Raw genomic sequence first — 22,527 nt, forward strand, 5'->3', positions numbered from 1 at the left:
GCTCCTGTTATTAATTACCCAGATCGCCACAATATTATATAAATGCATGATGCATCATAGAATAATGAAATAAAACAAAGAAAACACCAGTCAGTATAATCTTTTATTTTAGACACCTGTGAGAATATATACAACATGAAGGACATTTTACAACATATTCACATACAATTTGTTATATCATATTCATTTAAAAATTATTATTTTGTATTGAATTACACTATATTATTGTCTCAGTAAAAAGTGTTACTGTCGATCGCACGCCCAGGATATTACTGAGGATAGAATTTGAATTTAAGACTCGGGAGGTGTGAGGGGTTATTAACGGCTGACCAACAGCTAAATGAAAAAACATAGATGAACTACACTACCCACAATGCAATGCAATGCAGATACGCCCCGCGATCGGGATATGATAGCCGGCATCCGCTGCCCTTCTTGTAAACGGTGATAGGAAGACGTGGTTTTTGACAGCGGCTACTTATTTTAAAACTAATCTTACTGGAAGATCAGTTGGTTGTGGGAGGTGACGTGAATCTTTACCTAAAGTTCGACCTGCTTGCTGAACACTACGAAGATTTTTTGGAGCTGACGTTTTCATATTATCTTAACGGTGTCCACCTTGCCTTTAGCCATGCTGCTCAGTAAAGTGAAGCTTCCCCTCGGCATCTACAACTCGGCCCTGAAGTATCTACGATCTTCTAGCGGGTTGGTACCTACTATACAGGGTGATCCAGATCGTCTGGATGACTTTGATTTATGCGGGAACGATTCCAGTTCGGTGCGAAGACGATTCTTCATGTGGTCAGTTCGCGCACATCTTGATGGTCCGGGATTTTTCGGGTGATTTTCTGTGTAATAAACTTAAGTTATAGCGTAATGAAAATTGCATAATTAGATCTGGACCACCCTATAAACATAATGGGCATTTGAGTGTCCCTTTTGTACTTTTTGTTTTCTGATATAATATGATCAGGGCTCTTTGAATTCTTGATTATCAGATATTTCATTCCAGGGTAAATTTTGAAGCTAAATTTGTTCGAAATCTGTATTCAGAAATTAGTGGGTGGTTGCATTTCCCTTTCTTAGAAAGCTAGGCATGGTTTATTCATTTATTAAGTTTGGCTTCGTTTCACTAGCAGTGAAATGAAAAACGAACGTTAGTATATTAATGGAAATGAAAGTATCCCGTCCCAGTGACCTTTGTTGCTTCATGGACAGAGAAGAAGCCAACTCGGTTTCTTTTCTGCAGTTCAAAAGGATATGTAAGACAATCGGTTATAGGAGTTGAATTCCAACGACTAATGTCTACATCATCATTTGTAATACCGAGTTGGTATATTAATAGTTTAGTTAGACGATTCTACGTGTAACAGTTGGGTAGCGGGCAGTGCAGTTGCCTTATCGATCGTTGTGCTGTCGCAACATTGGGATCTCATTCTGGTTTGGAGTTTGGAACTTTTTTTTCCTTTTCTGAAGATTTTGCACCAGGATCCCAAAAAAGGCCCTGTTACTGCTGATTAGCGATTTCAGGCATAATTCCAGTTTTAGGGGTTACGGTTATTTTTGCCCCTGCGTTTAGTGTTGCACCAACAGTCTTTAATTAGTTTGAAACAAATATACGACGTATTTTAGTTTGAATTATAAATCCTGCCATTTTTCAAACCTGTTTATCCTGAGCAGGGTCACGGGGAACCAGGATCAGGAACAATCCCTGGACAAAGCGCCAGAATACGTTTTATTAAAAACAATCTTCATAATGGACAAGGATGTCTGATTGTAATTTACTACATAAAATCCAAGCGTCAATCCATTATATGCGTGCTGTTTTGTTGGATAAGTAATTTTAAATTAAGCAGGTTTTAGTGAGTAGTGTTCCGTTATGGTACAGGTTATTGTCCCTTGTCCATTCTTCCAAGGACAGGCATCTGTCCCATACACAACTGGCCATTGCTGTACTTTTTAAAATTTGTTTTCCAATTGCCTAACTTTGTATTTTCTAATTTAAAAATATTATTTTTTTAAACTCGATTATACAGTGCAGGGTCACGTGTTTACCATCTCACCAGCACTGAATGCAAGTTGGCAACTGATTCTGGATAGGATTCCTGTCTTTTACAGAGCAATCCTCAAAACACCCACATTCATTTGCAACTAGAGTTAGTAAATTTAAAATTCTTCTTCTTTCGGCTGCTCTTGTTAGGGGTCACCACAGCGGATGATCTTTTTCCATATCCTCCTGTCCTCTGCATCTTGCTTTGTAACACCCACCACCTGCATGTCATCTCTCACCACATCCATAAACCTCTTCTTAGGCCTTCCTCTTTTCCTCTTGCTGTTTATTATTTACTTATTTGGCTGACATCTTTATCCAAAGCAACTTACAATATTTGACACACAATTGGTTACTTTTCTTTTGTTTTTCCAATTGGAGCACAGGCCCATGAAGTAACTTGCTCTGGGTCACACACTGCCAGTAGCAGCATCTGAATCCACAGCCTCAAGGTTTGAAATCCAAAGCCTTAACACTACTCCACACTAACCATGTGTTTTTGCCTAAAGTGCATGTCTTTGAGATTTGTAGGTGGAAAACTGAAGCACCTGAAAATAAAAAGTTGTAGCAGATATTTAGTGTCCACAAAATTAAAAAAGATGGAATCTTAACAGGGATGGTTAGAGCAGTGACTTGAGCAATCTGGGCCTCCAGGCTCAACACAGGGTCCAACAGCTCACCCTGACCTTTATTAGTTATAAGTATTTTTAAATGGCAACCGAGAAATTCCCTTTGTTGTTTAGTCCCAATGAACACTTTATTTTTCTTAGTTCTTTTTGTTTAATTGTGAGAAATCCTGCTTAAGCAGTTAATGTTGTTATTACAGGGAATATGTTTGTCAAGTGGGCTTAAATCACCCGGGGAGGCTGCACCATACAATTGCATATCATCTACATAGCTATGAAAGTCCAGCTTTCTTGAGCTTGTGTGTTGGCAGTTTGTTCCTTAAATGCTGATTGTGGGGCGTTTTTAATGTTTGTTATGGACATTTTTAATGAGTTGCAGTAATAATTGGAGGTGCTTTTTAAAAGTGGTGACTTTGCTTCTGTCCAAGCTGCAGGGTGTAAACCCATCCTGTCTAGATAAGGTCAATGTGCCATGTAGTCTCATATTCTAAGAGGATTGTTCACTTTATATTTGCTTACAGTATGAGTCATCTGATTCATTTAAGGACTACTTTCTGGGCAGCCCACTGGATTTTACATTGCGGAAAGCCACCTGTCCATTTACAAAATCTGTGGACTCCTGCCATATGCCACACTGGAAGGGTTAAAATCATTTAAGTTTAACAATTAAAGAATAAATTAATTCACAGTGTATTTTTGAAATATTCTTTACTTACTGCAGGTTTAACATATTTCCATGCATCCATTTTCAAACATATTTATCCTTGAGCAGGGTGATGGAGATGCTGGAGTCTATGCCAGCAAGCCAAGGGTGAAGATGGGATTAATACCTGGATGGGGCACCAGTGTTTATGTATACTTACAAACAAATTCATAAATTAAGTGAGCATTGTAATTAAAGGATGGCACGGTGACTCAGTTGTTAGTACTGCTGCTGATTTTGTCATTAGCATTCCCTCATTGTCTGTAGGCTTTTCTCTGGTTACTCCTTTTTCCAAAAAAATATGAATTGGTGGCTCTAAAATTGGCCTCAATATGTGTGAGTCTGTGTCTGTGTGTACCCTGTAATGGACTCTCGCTGTTTTCAGGGCTGCTTCCTTCCTACATTGCACCCAATACCATTCCCAGATAGGCTTTGGTTCGCTGCAACAAAGAATTGGATTGAGCATGTCTGAAGTATCAATGTATTTATATGAAAGCTGAACTAGGAAGTTTGTTTGGAGATTGCTCGGTCTAACTATTTTAGGGTTTCAAATGCTTTTCTCTTGAGTAGCGCTAAGCCACTATGCTTCTCCTGGTATTCACAGGGGCTGCTTTGTTTGTAGAAAGTAAGATGCTCAGGACAGCAACACAACAGAGACCTTAATGTAAGACGTCCTTAATGTATCCAGCGACAGTGTTGGCTTCTGAAATGCCTACCGCACATACTCCATAGGTAAAGTGTGTGCCCATCATTTGATGAGCACACCAGGATGTGCAGCAATAATACTTTCTCTCCATAAACCTGTTCTAATAGACTTCTGATGCATTTAAAACCCTTCAACAGAAAAATGGAGAACTTACAAATGTGTCCTTACCATGAGAAAAATCATACCAGGACTATGCAATAAAATAATTATTTCCAGATCTGTTTCGTTACAAACATGTGCCAGAAACACGGAAGCTATGTTTTCTTTGATTAAAACTTTGAAAAGATGTATTTGGTTAAGTTTTAGGCTTTTATTTTCCGGTGGTGCTTCATGCTCCATTGACTCCATTATGAAGCACCAGAGCAGGAAAGATAAATATTTTTTTAATTTATAGGGAACACTTAGTCTTGGAACATAGTTTCCCGTTTCAAATGCATACAGTATATACCATGTTTATGAAGAATAAGTTTGACTTGAAAAATACCAAACTTAACCGTTAACGTTTCAGTTCAGTTTTACCCTTGTGACTCCTGTCTAAAATCACTTAACAATTTGAGGACCCAATGCCCCCCAACCTCTCACCATCACCTGATAGATGGTACCTATGGTCCGGATTGCAATGATTGTCTCATTTCACATCTTCAAAAAGGCTGGCTTGAGTTAAGGTATCAAATCAATCCGGCTCCTTCTTCTAAAGACTACCTCAGTTTGCGGGGTTGAGGAAGTTTGATTTCTAATGTCCACTCAGAGGTCATTCTCATTGTTAACTTGTTTTGTTTTTTAGCAGGCCCAGTTGCACGGATCTTGTTCTCTCCATTAATAATGCCCGTCTCTTTGCAAGTCATTCTGCGCAGGTGAGTGTTCATTTACTTTCTGCATATCTTATCTATTTACAATATTTATTTATTTAATGATTAATTTTTTTCACAGTGCGCAACTGTACATCTCAGTGTTGCACATGCTGAATACAAAATGTTTACTGCAATTGATATTTGTACTTAAAGGCTACAGCCTGTCTACATAACACTGGGAAATTTGTAAATATCTTTTTGGGTAACCACCTACCTGCTTAACTACAAGTTCACATTGTCTTTGATGGGTACAGCACATCTTGGCTATCCTCTGGAAGTCTCAACAGCACTAAGAAAGCCAGGATTGTCTGTATTATTGGACAGTGGAGTCTGCCCTCACTGTACTGAGTCACTGAATTTGAACTTTTATGTAAGAGTGCAGTGTGACTTGGGCTTTCAACTGTAAATTAAATGTTTGCTAGTTCAGTCTACAACACAGATCTCTCTGTGATCTTCAATGAAACAGTTCTTGTGTTGTGGTAATTAGAGGCAGTTATACCATGCTATTTATTGTAATTTGGAATTTATGCCCGCTAAGTAAAACAAACTTTGATGTGTGCTTAATGTTGGTGCCGTCTTGTGTACCACATAAAATGTACTTAATGACTGTGGGCAGTGTTCACATCCGTCAGTGTCATTGCTTCCTTTGGAAGGCATTTTTTTCCCTTTGGCAGGTAAAGGAATTGGTCATGCAATAGTTTGATTTGGAAATGGTAGAGCAGATGTGAGTCCTGAGGCATTCCCTTCCTTTTGCTACAGTGAGGCAGTACCAAAAAAATTTAACAAGAATGCATTCCACTTCTGCAGGTCCTGTGACTGCAATTTTGAAAGTCACCCCTGTGCACTAACAGTCACACTAAATGCGTTAAGAATAGTTTCCACAGGGACTACTAGATTCCTGCCAATTGTGGATATTAAAGTAATTAGAATAGTTGTGTGGTCTTTTCAAATTTTGTCCTATCAGTTAAAGTGTGTGTATAGGGTGTTGGTGTGGATTGAAACAATTAAAGTGTTCAATTCAGTTTTTAACTGTGCTACAAAAATTAAGAGTTATAGTTGGGGTAGAAATGCAACATGAAACATAATGTTCAAATGTAAACAATGTGAAATGATGCAATGAATGCAAAAAAATCTATATAATGTATAAAACATGCATATAACAATGCAAAGAAGTACTAGGCACAAACATAGAGTTAGGGCTCCAGGGATCTGTTCAATATCCAGATGAAAATTAAAATAAAAGTTTGGAGTAATCATAAGAAATGTAGTAATTTACTTAAACATTAATAGTTGCATCATCCATGCATCCATCCATCCTCTTCCTCTTATCCGAGGTCGGGTCGCGGGGGCAGCAGAGTGAACAGAGATGCCCAGACTTCCCTCTCCCCGGCCACTTCTTCTAGCTCTTCTGGGGGAATCCCGAGGTGTTCCTAGGCCAGCCGAGAGACATAGTCCCTCCAGCATGTCCTGGGTCTTCCCCGGGGCCTCTTCCTGGTTAGATGTCCCCGGAACACCTCACCAGGGAGTCGTCCAGGAGCCATCCTGATCAGATGCCCAAGGCACCTCATCTGCCTCCTCTCGATGCAGAGGAGCAGCGACTCTACTCTGAGCTCCTCCAGGATTACTGAGCTTCTCACCCTATCTTTAAGGGAAAGCCCAGACACCCTGCGGAGGAAACTCATTTCAGCCACTTGTATTCGCGATCTCGTTCTTTCAGTCACTACCCATAGCTCATGACCATAGGTGAAGTAGGAATGTAGATCGACCGGTAAATTGAGAGGTTTGCCTTACGGTTCAGCTCCTTTTTCACCACGACAGACCAATGCAAAGCCCGCATCACTGTGGATGCCACAAAGATCCGCCTGTCGATCTCACGCAACATTCTTCCTACACTCGTGAACAATACCCCGAGATACTTGAACTCCTCCACTTGGGGCAGGGTCTCGTTCCCAACCCTGAGAGGGCACTCCACCCTTTTCCGGCTGAGGACCTGGGTCTCGGATTTGGAGGTGCTGATTCCCATCCCATCCGCTTCACACTCAGCTGCAAACCGATCCAGAGAGAGCTGAGGATCACGGCCTGATGAAACAAACAGGACAACATCATCTGCAAAAAGCAGTGACCCAATCCTGAGTCCACCAAATCTGACCCCCTCAACGCCCTGGCTGTGCCTAGAAATTCTGTCCATAAAAGTTATGAACAGAATCGGTGACAAAGGGCATCCCTGGCAGAGTCCAAGTGTTACTGGAAACGGGTTCAACTTGCTGCCGGCAATGTGGACCAAGCTCTGACACTGATCGTACAGGGACCGAACCGCTCTTATCAGGTGGTCCGGTACTCCATACTCTCGGAGTACCCGCCACAAGATTCTCGGAGGGACACGGTCGAACGCCTTTTCCAAGTCCACAAAACACATGTAGACTGGTTGGGCAAACTCCCATGCACCCTCCAGGACCCTGCTAATGGTGTAGAGCTGGTCCACTGTTCCGCGACCAGGACGGAAACCACACTGTTCCTCTTGAATCTGATGTTCGACTGAAGGACCCTCCTCTCCACGACCCCGAATAGACTATTCCCTCCGGTCCCCCTTCTTAAAGAGGGGGACCACCCAGTCTGCTAATCCAAAGGCACTGTCCCTGATGTCCATGCGATGTTGCAGAGGCGTGTCAACCAAGACAGTCCTACAACATCCAGAACCTTGAGGAACTCCGGGCGTATCTCATTCACCCCCGTGGCCCTGCCACCAAGGAGTTTTTTGACTACCTCAGTCCCAGAGATGGGGGAGCCCACCTCCGAGTCCCCAGGCTCTGCTTCCTCATTGGAAGGCATGTTAATGGGATTGAGGAGGTCTTTGAAGTACTTCCTCCACTGACCCACAAAGTCCTGAGTTGAGGTTAGAAGCGCACCATCCCCACCATATACAGTGTTGACACTGCACTTCCTTCCCCTCCTGAGACTCTGGATGGTGGACCAGAATCTCCTCGAAGCCGTCCGAAAGTCGTTCTCCATGGCCTCCCCAAACTCCTTCCACACCCGAGTTTTTAACCGAAGCCGCATTCCGCTTGGCCTGCCGGTACCCATCAGCTGCCTCAAGAGTCCCACAGGTCCTGTAGGACACTGTCTTCATCTTGACAGCATCCCTCACGACCAGTGTCCACCAACGGGTTCGGGGATTACTGCCATGACCGGCACCAAACACCTTACGGCCACAGCTCTGGTCAGCCGCCTCAACAATAGAGGCACGGAACATGGCCCATTTGGACTCAATGTCCCCCACCTCCCTCGGGACATGGTCGAAGTTCTGCTGGAGGTGGGAGTTGAAGCTACTTCTGATAGGGGAGTCTGCCAGATGTTCCCAGCAGACCCTCACAACACGTTTGGGCCTACCAGGCCTGACCGGTATCCTCCCCCACCATCGAAGCCAACTCACCACCAGGTGGTGACCAGTTGACAGCTCTACCCCTCTCTTCATCCGAGTGTCCAAGACATGTGGTCGCAGGTCAGACAACATGACCACAAGGTTAAGTGGTTAAGTTAAGGTTAAGTGATGAGGCCTAGGGTGTCCTAGTGCCAAGTGCACATATGAACACCCCTATGGTTGAACATGGCGTTCGTTATGGACAGTCCGTGATGAGTACAGAAGTCCAATAACAAAACATAGCTTTAGTTCAGATTTTGGGGGCCATTCCTCCCAATCACGCCCTTCCAGGTCTTACTGTCATTGCCCATGTGAGCATTGAAGTCTCCCAGCAGAACGAGGGAGACCCCAGAAGGTATACCCTCTAGCACCTTCTCCAGGGACTCCATAAAGGGTGGGTACTCCAAACTGCTGTTCGGCGCATACACGCAAACAACATTTAGGACCCATCCTCCCACCTGAAGGCGGAGGGAGGCTACCCACTCGTCCACCATGGTAAACCCCAATGAACAGGCTCCAAGTCGGGGGGGCAATAATAATGCCCACACCTGCTCTGTGCCTCTCACCGGGGGCAACTCCAGAGTGGTAGGGAGTCCAGCCCCTCTCAAGGAGATTGGTTCCAGTCCAAGCTGTGCATCGAGGTGAGCCTGACTATATCTACAGTAGCTGGAACCTCTCAACCTCGCGCACTAGCTCAGTCTCTTTCCCCTTCAGAGAGGTGACATTCCACGTCCCAAGGGCCAGCTTCTGTAGCTGAGGATCAGACCGCCAGGGTCCCTGCCTTTGGCCACCACCCAACTCACACTGCACCCGACCTCCCTGGCCCCTCCCATAGGTGGTGAGCCCATGGGAAGGGGGACCCACGTTGCCTCTTCGGGCTATGCCTGGCCAAGCCCCATGGGTGCAGGCCCAGCCACCAGGCGCTCACCATAGTTGCATCAGACAATTTTAATTTTGAAATATTTAAAAGTGTGCTTCTTTTAAAATGTTTAATGTCTAAAAATTCTTCATTATCATTTTTCACAATTCTGGTTCATATTGGGAAGGGAAGAAAACTCATCATATTCGTAATCTTGAAATAGTCTAAAATGCTTTTCTACATGGTTATGTTTGCTCTTAGAGTACTGGCACCGCCAGTAAAGAATCAAAAATATTGTCACATTCAAGATCAGCAAGCTCAATAAAGCATTAAACGTCACTCCACATGCCTATATTAGTGATTCCAATTTTTTTAAATTTAAGTTGAGGAGTAACTTTGACTCCTCATGTCCCATTAGAGGTGAATTCCTGGGGTTTGTCATTGTGGCATGCACAGCTTGTGCATGTTCACCTGTTTGGTGGTTTAATTACCGTGGGCGTGTGGAAGTGGTGGGGCTAGTGGCATTAAGCATAAGGGATGTTGCTCGTCTTTCAGTGCTTTTCCCCTTCACTCTAGAACAGTATTTCCCAAACTCTGCCCTGTGGTCCCCCTGTCGCTGCAGGTTTTTGTTCCAAGCAGCTTCTGTTTTTAATTGGACTCCTGGGCTAATTAAGTGATGTGTTATTTTCCAAGTTCTATGTTTTGGGAACAATATAGAAATTAGAAAACTAAGTTTGGTAAAAATATATACATACCAAGCAGTTATATGGGAATAATGTATTTTTTTTGTTTTTAATATATTCATCGTGATTTTCATTCTTCTTTTCTAGGTGTTCTAATTGTTTAATTAAGTCATTATTTACTAATTAGTAGGTCTGATGCTAAAGTACTTGCAGCATTTGATTATTCAGTGTTTGCCAGTGTGTCTGCTCTGCTCATTTTTAATTATCATTAACATACAACGGAGGAGACAAACTGCCCCAAGAAAGGGCAAGATATAATGAAATCAGCAAAAGAGAGTTAAACATGTAAATCTATAGCAGAAGCAGAAATATTTCTAAATGTCTTATAAATGTAAAAATCATGCTGCTGTGATTTTAGAATAAAAGAAAAATAATGACAGCTAATTAAATGAGATCAATGCTATCTGGTGTTGTCACTGATTAAGAATCTGGTTGGAACAAAAACCTGCAGTCACAGGGGACCCACAGGACCGAGGTTGGGCAACACTGCTGTAGGGGAATCATAAACCATGTTATCAGTAGTGTTTCACCATCTCTCTCCCCAAAGTCTCCTTTGAGCATAACCCATGACACCCTTCCCAGCCTTACATGTGTGAAAAAACATACTAATAATTTATACTGTGTGTGTGCGTGCATATGTGTGCTTATATTTACAGTGTGTGTACTTCTGTGTGTATGTATGTATTATATAGTAGATAATGGTTATATGTACCTATTCAGAGAAAATGAGTTTGAGAGAATATATTTTAGTTCTGGTCCTTTCTTTTCAATTAGTTAGGTTTTAGTTAATTCTGCACAATGCATTTTTAGTTCTCTGAATGACAAATTGCATTTCTTCCCTAGCATCTTGTAACCCCAATCAAAGTGTTGTACTATAACTTTGACCTCAAGTTATATGCATATTATTAAGCACATATTCCGCAAACAGTATTCTGTTGCCCAAATGACGTTTCCAAGTACCAGTCTGTTAAATTCAGAATTATCTTAAGGAAAATATGAAAAAGAAAGGGGTGTCTAGGATTTTTCATCCTTCTGTTTGTTTTATAAACTCACGTAAGATCCTGTAAGTCTGAATTTGTGTTCTAATAAGGCAGCATTTATTGTAAGGCAGGAACCAGTTCATATTGAGGTCCCATTTCATTGTAGGACACTCTTAAACTCGGACAGTTTAATATTGTCTTTGGGGTATGGGAGCCAACACTGTATCCAAAGAAAAACTCTTGTGAATATGTGGATTTTGCACAGTTTCTTGTGTTATAGCATCACTAACCACAGTGCCCTGTGTTGCCATCAGGCTGGTTTTCCATTTAAAGAGCAGGAAAGTGATGGTGAATGTACCGTGTAGTCTGACTCTAAATGCTTAGTCTTCTAAATAAAGAGTAAACATTGATTGTGGACTTTTACCTCTAGTTTCCAAGTCGTCAGTCGCAGAGCTAATATCTTTTTTGTCATTTGGCAAAACATAGCCCTAGTGTGTGCTTGGTGTGTGGGTGTGTTTGTGTGTGTCCTGCGGTGGGTTGGCACCCTGCCCAGGATTGGTTCCTGCCTTGTGCCCTGTGTTGGCTGGGATTGGCTCCAGCAGACCCCCGTGACCCTGTATTCGGATTCAGCGGGTTAGAAAATGGATGGATGGATAGCGTGTACAGTTTATTGTAGGTGTTCTGTGATTGTATATTACCACTGGTTTGATAATTTTTTGTTAGTGGAGTGCTGAGATTATTCTTTATGCTCGCAATTCTTTCTGTGTGGCTGCAGAGACTTTCTAAATTCATGGTGCCTGTTTGAATTTTTTATATGCAGTGTATAGTAGGGTTGCATGGTATACCAGTGCTGAAAAAGTACCAAATATATCCACTTTTTAAAACGGTTCAGTACTAGCATTTCACTAATTTTGGAACAAAAGTTAATGGTAGTTTTCAAATACCTACTGTTCAGTCGTTTCTAACTGCAATTGGAACTCCAAAGTGCCTGCCTACTGCTTGAATTTAATATATACGTATGAATCACTAAAGGGCCCAAACTGTTCTTCAAACAGAAATGCATGTACAGTATGTAATTTATTGGAATAGTCCAAAGAAGAGGCTCCTATTATGGAGGATTTACGGAGTGCAGTGGTGCAGAGTGGTGTGTATGCATGTGGGCTGGGGGTTGAAAACATAGCAAATGTTGGTTTCCTAGCATCTTTCTCTGTCATTTTATAAGAATTATCAACCCTCTTAAGGAGAACCCAATTCAGAACCCCTCGAACCCTCCTTTCGAACATCTATTAATGTAAACTTGCTGGATAGTCTCAGAAGGAGTCTGCCGCAGGTCCGGGGAACGAAACACCTGTGACACGATGGATTTGAGGGGAGTCCTCTCTTGTTTGCTTTGGAACTGTGTGGAAGGTGACCCGGACACAGACAGACAGACGGACGGACATCGCTTTTTCACCCAACACACTTTTATTTACAATATTTACAGTCCTTATCTCCGTGCACTTCCCAGTGCCTTCTGCACCGTTCCCCCAAATGTCCAGGCCTCACAATGCCTCTCTCTCCTGGCCGCCTCCAGTCCTCTCTCCAGCTCCTTCTCTCTGCCACCCGACTTCCGCCAATGACTGGAGGGAGGCGGCCCCTTAAGTAGGAACCCGGATGGGCTCCAGCTGCTTCCCGGCACTTCTCCTTGGACACACTCCTGTGTGGCGGAAGTGCCGGCTGTGCACCCGGAAGCCGTCCGGGTGTCCCCTGTCATCTTCCCCCCAGCACTTCCTGGTGTGGCAATAGTGCTGGGCTCCAGGGTTCCTCAGGCACCGGGGCGCCGCCTGGCAGTGGCCACGGGACCCTACAGGGCTGGGGTTCCAAGCCCTGTACCCGAGGCCCCCAACATAACCAGGACGGACTCCCCAAAATTGTTTATTGCATTAAAACAGCTGACTATATGCCTTAAATCTCCCTTCATTTCTTGTGTTAAAGTTTTGACGATACTGATAACCAAATGCAAGCTGTTCAGCTTTTAACAAAGAAAAGACAGGCTTGTTATTTTAAATTTTTGGGTTGGTAAAATTCAGCCAGTGCTTTAATTATACAGCTATGCTGTCCGCTCTCTTGACATGGTAACTTGTACACATACCTTTTTTTAATCTAGGTTAAAGTTGAATGTAGGTATGACACTGTATCTTGTGACAACACACACACACTGTTGGAAAGTGGGACAAAGGTGAATGAGAATAGTGAGTCAGAAGGAGGCCTCTCACTAGGCAGTCTGAAAAGCTGTGTCTGCTGCTTAATCAGGCTTCTGGCAAAATGTCTTCTTTCAAAATCAATGGAGATTAGCTGCCCTCTTACTAAGCTTTCAATGACTTTAAATGCTTTATGACAGGCAAGTACCAATGTAGGGGTCTTTCTTAGTGTTGTGGAGTGTATAAGGCTGTAAATTCAGATACCCCCAGATATACAGGCGTAAATATATGCTGTATGATTTATGAAATACAATAACGACAACAACATTTATTTATATAGCACATTTTCATACAACTAATGTAGCTCAAAGTGCTTACAATATACCTGCCGTTAATCAGCAAAATACACCAGTGCAAAGCACTTCCAAAATAAGCTACAGCTTTATTTTTACAGTTTTTGTTTCATTGTGTGGCGATAGAACATCCACCAGTCTCACCCCTGCTACTCATGCTGCCGTTTGGGCATAAATGTGTTAGGGCTTGAAGCTAATGAGCCAGGGTACTGTACTGCACCTAGTGAATTCTAAATGTCTGCCTTCGTTTTTCAAGGTTTAATTCATCACACTCTATCTGTTTATTTCCTGTTAGTTGATTGGTTTGGACAAATGTTTTAGTTAAACCATGTTTATAAGATGGTATAGTGGTTAGAGAGGCTGCCTCATGAATCTTTTGTCTAGTTCCTGTCTTTGCGGAGTTATTACATTCTTCTTTTATTTGCTTAGGTGTTTCTTCTAGGATTCCAGTCTTCCATCCAAAGAAATTTGCGTCACCTTAATTGATGATTTTAAATGGTCTTTCTGGGCCAAATACAGTGGTGTGAAAATCTATTTACCCCCTTCCTGATTTCTTATTCTTTTGCATGTTTGTCACACAAAATGTTTCTGATCATCAAACACATTTAACCATTACTTAAATATAACATAAGTAAACACAAAATGCAGTTTTTAAATGATGGTTTTTATTATTTAGGGAGAAAAAAAATCCAAACCTACATGGCCCTGTGTGAAAAAGTAATTGCCCCCTTGTTAAAACATAACCTAACTGTGGTGTATCACACCTGAGTTCAATTTCCATAGCCACCCCCAGGCCTGATTACTGCCACACCTGTTTCAATCAAGAAATCACTTAAATAGGAGCTGCCTGACACAGAGAAGTAGACAAAAAGCACCTCAAAAGCTAGACATCATGCCAAGATCCAAAGAAATTCAGGAACAAATGAGAACAGAAGTAATTGAGATCTATCAGTCTGGTAAAGGTTATAAAGCCATTTCTAAAGCTTTGGGACTCCAGCGAACCACAGTGAGAGCCATTATCCACAAATGGCAAAAACATGGAACAGTGGTGAACCTTCCCAGGAGTGGCGGCCGACCAAAATTACCCCAAGAGCACAGAGACAACTCATCCGAGAGGTCACAAAAGACCCCAGGACAACGTCTAAAGAACTGCAGGCCTCACTTGCCTCAATTAAGGTCAGTGTTCACGACTCCACCATAAGAAAGAGACTGGGCAAAACGGCCTGCATGGCAGATTTCCAAGACGCAAACCACTGTTAAGCTAAAAGAACATTAGGGCTCATCTCAATTTTGCTAAGAAACATCTCCATGATTGCCAAGACTTTTGGGAAAATACCTTGTGGACTGATGAGACAAAAGTTGAACTTTTTGGAAGGCAAATGTCCTGTTACATCTGGCGTAAAAGGAACACAGCATTTCAGAAAAAGAACATCATACCAACAGTAAAATATGGTGGTGGTAGTGTGATGGTCTGGGGTTGTTTTGCTGCTTCAGGACCTGGAAGGCTTGCTGTGATAGATGGAACCATGAATTCTACTGTCTACCAAAACTCCTGAAGGAGAATGTCCGGCCATCTGTTCGTCAACTCAAGCTGAAGCGATCTTGGGTGCTGCAACAGGACAATGACCCAAAACACACCAGCAAATCCACCTCTGAATGGCTGAAGAAAAACAAAATGAAGACTTTGGAGTGGCCTAGTCAAAGTCCTGACCTGAATCCAATTGAGATGCTATGGCATGACCTTAAAAAGGCGGTTCATGCTAGAAAACTCTCAAATAAAGCTGAATTACAACAATTCTGCAAAGATGAGTGGGCCAAAATTCCTCCAGAGTGCTGTAAAAGACTCATTGCAAGTTATCGCAAACGCTTGATTGCAGTTATTGCTGCTAAGGGTGGCCCAACCAGTTATTAGGTTCAGGGGCAATTACTTTTTCACACAGGGCCATGTAGGTTTGGATTTTTTTTTCTCCCTAAATAATAAAAACCATCATTTAAAAACTGCATTTTGTGTTTACTTGTGTTATATTTGACTAATGGTTAAATGTGTTTGATGATCAGAAACATTTTGTGTGACAAACATGCAAAAGAATAAGAAATCAGGAAGGGGGCAAATAGTTTTTCACACCACTGTACATGAAAGAATGCTGTTTGTTTGTTTGTGTGAGTGGGCTCAGTGGTGCACTGGCACCTTGTCTCTGGCACTCCAGCAACCCTGAATTGGATTAACTGTGTTCTGAGAATGTTAATTTGGCTTGTCTTTTTTTCCAGTACACATAAGGGAGAAAGAGAGAGGATACCGTATAGACAACCAATACTCTTTACGCAAAGGGATATCATGAATGCAAGTCACTTTGACAGTGGCAGTTGGGTATTTCAGCCTAAACTGCGCAGCAGTACTTTTTTTTTATCCTGTCCTACCTCTTTGTCCAGTATTTAGTTGTAGACTGTTTCATTAGACAGCATAATAAAGTTGGCAACAATGTGGTATCTTGAATTTGGCCTTTGTTTCTTTTCTTTTTCTACCACACAGCAGCTGTCCAACTGATCTTCTTTTATATTCAATTTTAGGCAGTTTTTGACAAGACTGATGCAGAGGTGGATACCTCATCCAAGTCTAGTGCTGAGAAGAAAACTGCTGTCCTGGTAAGAAAAGATAAAGCTGGAGCACTGGGTTGACTGAACCAAAGTTTAACTTGTGAAATACCTCAGTTTGTTGTTTCTGTGAAATAATTCACACAGATTAGCTTGCATTTTTTAATGTTTACTTCAGTGTTTGTATCGTTATGTCTTATTTCACAATGAGGCTATGTTTGCTATCTAGGAGACAGAGTATTTCACCCTTTCTTGTCATTGCTGTTTGCTAAAGCTCTATGTGGCCTGGTTAGCCTCGTGTTTGACACATTCATGTATACTGTTGTAAATGTTTTATAAAATATTCCCAAACAAGAAGATGCAGAATAAAACTTAAATAAAAAGGAAAACTATACAAGCACTTTATTTAATTAGCAGCCAAGCTGTTAAGCCCACCTTGAGAAAATTGAAAATATAAAAAGTAGTCACAATAGTTAAGTGCTACATGAACACTGTGTACAACAAGTTTAAGAGTAATACAGTTTGGAAACAATTTGCAAGTATTTAAGTATTGGAAAAGTTATTTTTTTCCCCTTCTGATTACAAAATAATAAATTATAAAATAATAGTATCAGGGTAAATGCTTAATTAAAGAAAATGTTTATTATAATAGGTGGGAATCAATCGTGGATTTCATGTCCGCACGGCTGTCTGTCTCCATTCACACTGTAGTATTTCTTGTCACTTGTTCCTCAGTGAGAGACACTAAGGGGCAACAACCAAAGCCTGTATGTTTGTAAATGTTGTATTTCTATAGTGGCTAGTGTATTGTCTTGAGTTGGTTATGTCTTGTATCCTATATTTTGCACACAAACAAAGTAAATTCTGGTGTGTTTCACATACTAGCAATAAAGTGATTCTGATTCTGAAATGCATGTGTGTCAAATATGTCTATACAGTGCTTTAGTTTTCAAGCCATTAAAAACAAACAGATATTGTGCTTTGTAGACATTTATTTTGTTTATTGTCCACTGTCCCCAACATGTACACACTTCCAGATTGTTCTTATATATGCTATCATTTCATTTTCTAACCCGCTTAATCCAGACCAGGTTTGCGGGAGATGCTGGAGCCAATCCCAGCTAGCATAGGGAGCAAGGTGCCAATCACCTAATCTGCATGTCTTTGGAGAGTGGGAGGAAACCTGAGCACCAATCAATCAATCAACATTTATTTATTTATTTATTTTTTTTTTTTTATTTATTTATTTATTAATTTTATTACAATCAATACATAGCAATCAAGTTTTAACAAAAAAAAAAGAATTATGCTAAGAACAGATCGATCCCCACCCTTGAGAGAGAGAGCAAGCCAAACGGTGTAAAATTTAAGGCTTTTAAAAATACCTAAATCAACAAATTCTATGTGCTTTATGAAATCATTTCAAAATATTACTGATTAGATCCTGCCATGTTTTGAAAAAGTCTGCACAGATCCTCTAACTGAGTATTTGATTTTTCCAATTTTAAATAATATAACACATCAGTTTCCCACTGACTTAAAGAGGAGAGTTTGGGTTCTTCCAGTTTATCAGAATAAGTCTGCGTGCCAACAGTGTAGTGAATGCAATCACAGTTTGTTTGTCTTTCTCCACTTTAAGACCCTCTGGAAGAACCCCAAACACAGCTGATAATGGGTTAGGAGGGATTGTGAGTCCAAGACTGTCTGAGAGGTAATTAAAAATTTTTGTCCAGAATAATGTTAATTTGGAGCAGGCCCAGAACATGTGACCTAGTGAGGCTGGGGCTTGGTTGCAACGTTCGCAGGTTGGATCATGCCCTGGAAACATTTTGGAGAGTTTTAGTCGAGACAGATGTGCTCGATATATAATTTTGAGTTGTATAATTGTATGCTTTGCATATGGAGCTTGAGTGAATTCTCTGCATTGCTACTTTCCACTCCTTTTCTGATATATTAATTGAGAGGTCATTTTCCCAGTGTCCTCTTGGATCTTTGAAAGGAAGGGATTGTAAAAGGATTTTATATATTGTAGAGATGGAGTCTAACTCCTTGAGATTGAGCAATAATTTTTCCAGCGTGGATGAGGGTGCAAGATGAGGAAAATCTGGAAGGTTCTGTTTAACAAAGTTCCTGATTTGAAGATAGTGAAAGAAATTTGTAGCTGGAATGTTAAATTTGGAACGTAATTGTTCATAGGATGCAAAGGCGTTGTCTATATAAAGGTCTCTAAGCAAGTTAATTCCAAATTTTTCCAGATATTAAAAACTGCATATGTTTGTGAGGGTTGAAAGAGGTGGTTCTTTTGCAGGGGTGCCACAGAAAGAAGCTTCTCCGTCTTAAAATGCTTTCTACATTGGTTCCAGATTCTAAGTGAGTGGAGCACAATTGGGTTATTAGTGTATTGCCGATAACGTGTGTTTATTGGAGCACAAAGCAAGGAATACAAAGAAGTACTGCAGGATTTTACTTCTATTGCGGTCCATGCCTGTGTATGTTCTTCTATTTGTGTCCAGGTTCTTATCGACTGTATATTTGCCGCCCAGTAATAAAACTGGAAGTTAGGTAGAGCCATGCCGCCTTCTGCCTTTTGTCTTTGTAGGGTCGCTCTTTTGATGCGTGGATGTTTAGAATTCCAAATAAATGAGGTTATTGTTGAATCTAATTGCTTAAAGAACGATTTATTAATGTATATTGGTATGTTTTGAAATAAAAAAAGGAGCTTAGGAAGAATATTCATCTTAACAGTGTTAATTCTTCCAGCTAGTGTGAGATTGTAACATTTGTGTAACATTTATTTATATGGCACATATTCATACAAAAAAATGTAGCTCAAAGTGCTTTACAAAATGAATAGAAAAATAGAAGACACAATAAAAAATAAACATAAGTCAACATTAATTAACATAGAATAAGAGTAAGGTCCGATGGCCAGGGTGGACAGAAAAACAAAAAACTCCAAAGGCTGGAGAAAAAAATAAAATCTGTAGGGGTTCCAGACCAAGAGACCGCCCAGTCCCCTCTGGGCAATCTACCTAACATAAATCAAACAGTCCTCTTTGTATTTAGGGTTTTCATGGAAGGACCTGATGATGATGGTCACGTAGACTTCTGGCTTTCAGTTCATCAATGTTGGTGCATCATGATGCTTTGAGTAGGTGGAGGTGGCGTAGGCCGCCACCACAAAGAAACCGGAAAAAGAAACAGAAGAGAGTAGGGGTCAGTACGGATTTTAGAGCCACCATGAATAGTTATTATGATGAATTGAACATACAGAGTATCAGGATTAAGTTAAAGTGAAGTTATAAAAAGGCCATGTTAAAGTAATGTGTTTTAAAGTGCTCTACTGTATTTGCCTTTATTTGTATTCACCAGTGATATTTCAGTTCTGATATTAATAGTTTTAATTTTTATTTTATTTTATAAAATTTATTTCAATTTTTATTTTGTTCTAGTTTTCAGTGGAGTCAACAATTTTTATTTTTATTTAGTTCTATGTTTAAAATTTTTGTTTTTATATTTAGTTCTGGCCTTTTTATATAATATTAGTACGATTTTAGTTTTTTTCTTTCTGCTGCATGGCTGCGAATGCTGGCCTACACATATTTCAATGCAAGTTTTGTTTCAGTCAACAAAATACACTCACAGTTCATAATGCCGTTAAACACAGCTTGACTAACAATGACCAAACAGATTAAGTGGCCTAATGAGTACAGTTGGCAAGATTGAATGTTTCAACCCAAGAAACCAGTCTGCGCAAGCACATTGTTGTTGAGCTTTAAATAAGCCCAAATTTTGAGAGATTTGTTCATGTTGCAACAATGCCTGCTACACAGATGAGCCACACAGTGAAAATATTCGCTTGACGAGCGCCTGTAATGTAGTTGCACAGACAAGGTCCTTGGCACTATTAGGGACACCAGCAAGACTGTATGTTGATGATTTCTGCTGCCAGTCCTGAAGCAGTGACGTGCGGTGAGGTTCATGGCGGGTGAGGCACTGACTCCTTCAGAATCAGATTTACAAATACACTGGTGTAAAAAACTATTTGCCCCTTCCTGATTTCTTATTCTTTTGCATGTTTGTCACACAAAATGTTTCTGATCATCAAACACATTTAACCATTAGTCAAATATAACACAAGTCAACACAAAATGCAGTTTTTAAATGATGGTTTTTATTATTTAGGGAGAAAAAAAATCCAAACCTACATGGCCCTGTGTGAAAAATACATTCATTCTTTAAGCTAAAAATGTTACAGAGTATTGATCTGTGTCTTGAGGTTACTTAAATCAAAAACTTTGCTACTTCAAAGTGATGTATTCAATTAGTTTTTAATAAGTAACATGAATAGTATTTAATAAGTTAAATAATGAACTTGGGCGGCACGGTGGCGCAGTGGGTAGCGCTGCTGCCTCACAGTTAGGAGACTTCCTGTGTGCAGTTTGCATGTTCTCCCCGTGTCTTGTAGGTTTCCTTCCACAGTCCAAAGACATGCAGGTTAGGTGGATTGGCGATTCTAAGATTGGCCCTAGTGTGTGCTTGGTGTGTGGGTGTGTTTGTGTGTGTCCTGCGGTGGGTTGGCACCCTGCCCGGGATTGGTTCCTGCCTTGTGCCCTGTGTTGGCTGGGATTGGCTCCAGCAGATCCCCGTGACCCTGTGTTTGGATTCAGCGGGTTGGACAATGGATGGATGGAAATAATGAACTTTTAAAGGATAACTTCCAACCACTCTGTGTATACATTTTATTCATTTCTATTCAAACACATTTACACAAGTGATGTTTAAGTCTCTGCCTGCCTAAGATAAACACATTTTACTCCATCAGTTTTTCCCCACACCCAGTAATCTTTGCTAGAGCTGTGCATAGCCTTGTTTTAATGTGTAATGTGAAATCCAAATCTTCTCACATTATTCCAGATGTGGCATCATAAGTATCAAGTGTCCTTCCAGATAAATCAGTTTATGCCACCTAACATTGGGGAAAAACCTGCTTTGTCACACTGTAAAAAATGAATATAGACTTGCTTCAAAAGACTATTTGCTGTAATAGCTTCCCCCAGAGGTGGTTCAACCAAGAACTGAACATTGGGGGGAAGGAAATGGTTTTAGGAAGCAGATGAATACTTAATGTAAAAGCTGTTGACAAAAGAATTAAGAAGGCATAAATTCTTTATTTTTTAGGGCAGTAATCTGAAACAGAATGTTTTGGGTTATTGTATGTATACTGTGTGTGTATATGTATGTTTTATTTATTATTTTTTTTATAATGCCACATCTTCTGATACCTGAATTATAAGGGACTTCCTTATTTAGAGATTTATGCAAAATATGCTAATTCCAAAAATACCTGGTTTACTGTAGGTGTTACACTATTTTGACCACAGCTGAATATATATTGTCCAGTCTGGATGATTTTATTACCTGCAGGCTTTTCTTGTTCATTCAGCTCCCAGTTTCTGCTCTGGTTCAGTGGCTGATACAAGAGCAACGACCAACGTCAGTCCTTGACCCAAAGGTTTTTCTGTTGCTAATCCCACATGTTTAGTACAATATAATCAACTATCCTTGTGCCTGTGCTCATGGTAGACCATCTAAAAAATTGCACTTAAAGCCTGCAGTATCTAACAAATACTTCCTTCATACTCTGTACCAGCTGTCTGACAGCTGTGCCCGTATCCATGTGTATCCAATGCTAATTCCAAAATCCAGTTACATATGTAGCTGATCCTAGCCATCTGCTTTCATAATGAGTACTGTGGCAAGGCTGCATTTCTGGGTGGTCTCAATGTCCCCAGCTAAGCATGTCACATAAATCTGCCACTTGAGAGGCATTTAGAAATCTTTGCTTTTCTATAAAAATACTATTTGATCACCTATTACAATTTGTTCATTGGTAAAGAACATTGTGATTATTTGCTGTAAAAAGACCTGTATCAGCACTACAATATTCATATCTACGGGCCATATGCTGAACATTTTGTGCACAAGACTGACAAAGTATATAGTCAAGGAGCAGACTAGCTTTCATACTGGCCAAATTTGAAATGAACTTATTGGCCTTGTGTTCATGTGACTAACAAAATCTTTAGTTCAAATTAGCAGAATAGCTTTACAACATCTGTCCACACTCTAAAGCACCTCCTTAATATCCAATGTAAATGTCACAATTTATACTTTTTTTTTTCTTTTTTTAATTTTTTAATTTTAAGTTGGTTAGGGGTAGAGAGCAGAATTTAAATTTTTATTTTCTAGTTTTGTTGGTTGTGTTGCAGTAAATTAACTGAATTCCTTTGACTTGCACATCTTAGATTACTAGTAAGATGTCTCTTCCTGTATTTGAGGCATTTGAACTAGAGGTAACTTTTGTTCTATTTTTCAGGAATCCAAATCATTTGCTGTGAACATGTTTAAAGGTCAGCTCAGCACTTCCCAGGTTTTTCCTTTTCCTTCAGGTGGGTGATTTTCT

The 22,527-nt window shown here is 40.6% G+C and overlaps 1 protein-coding gene across 2 annotated transcripts in view; it reads left to right on the forward strand.

Moving 5' to 3' along the window:
* Positions 1 to 421: 421 nt before the first annotated feature.
* The window catches only part of acadvl (acyl-CoA dehydrogenase very long chain), a 165,612-nt gene continuing 143,506 nt past the window's right edge, over positions 422 to 22,527 (forward strand). Inside the window, exons 1-4 of one of the 2 annotated variants that reach the window (XM_039746913.1) lie at positions 422 to 705; positions 4,870 to 4,939; positions 16,038 to 16,112; positions 22,441 to 22,513. In XM_039746913.1, the coding sequence (XP_039602847.1) occupies positions 632 to 705; positions 4,870 to 4,939; positions 16,038 to 16,112; positions 22,441 to 22,513 (292 nt within the window). In that variant the 5' untranslated portion in view covers positions 422 to 631. The remainder of the gene's footprint in view (positions 706 to 4,869; positions 4,940 to 16,037; positions 16,113 to 22,440; positions 22,514 to 22,527) is intronic. The other variant, XM_039746914.1, reaches the window with a different exon arrangement.

Source organism: Polypterus senegalus, chromosome 3 (assembly GCF_016835505.1).
Source record: "Polypterus senegalus isolate Bchr_013 chromosome 3, ASM1683550v1, whole genome shotgun sequence".
NCBI classification, from domain to species: domain Eukaryota; kingdom Metazoa; phylum Chordata; class Cladistia; order Polypteriformes; family Polypteridae; genus Polypterus; species Polypterus senegalus.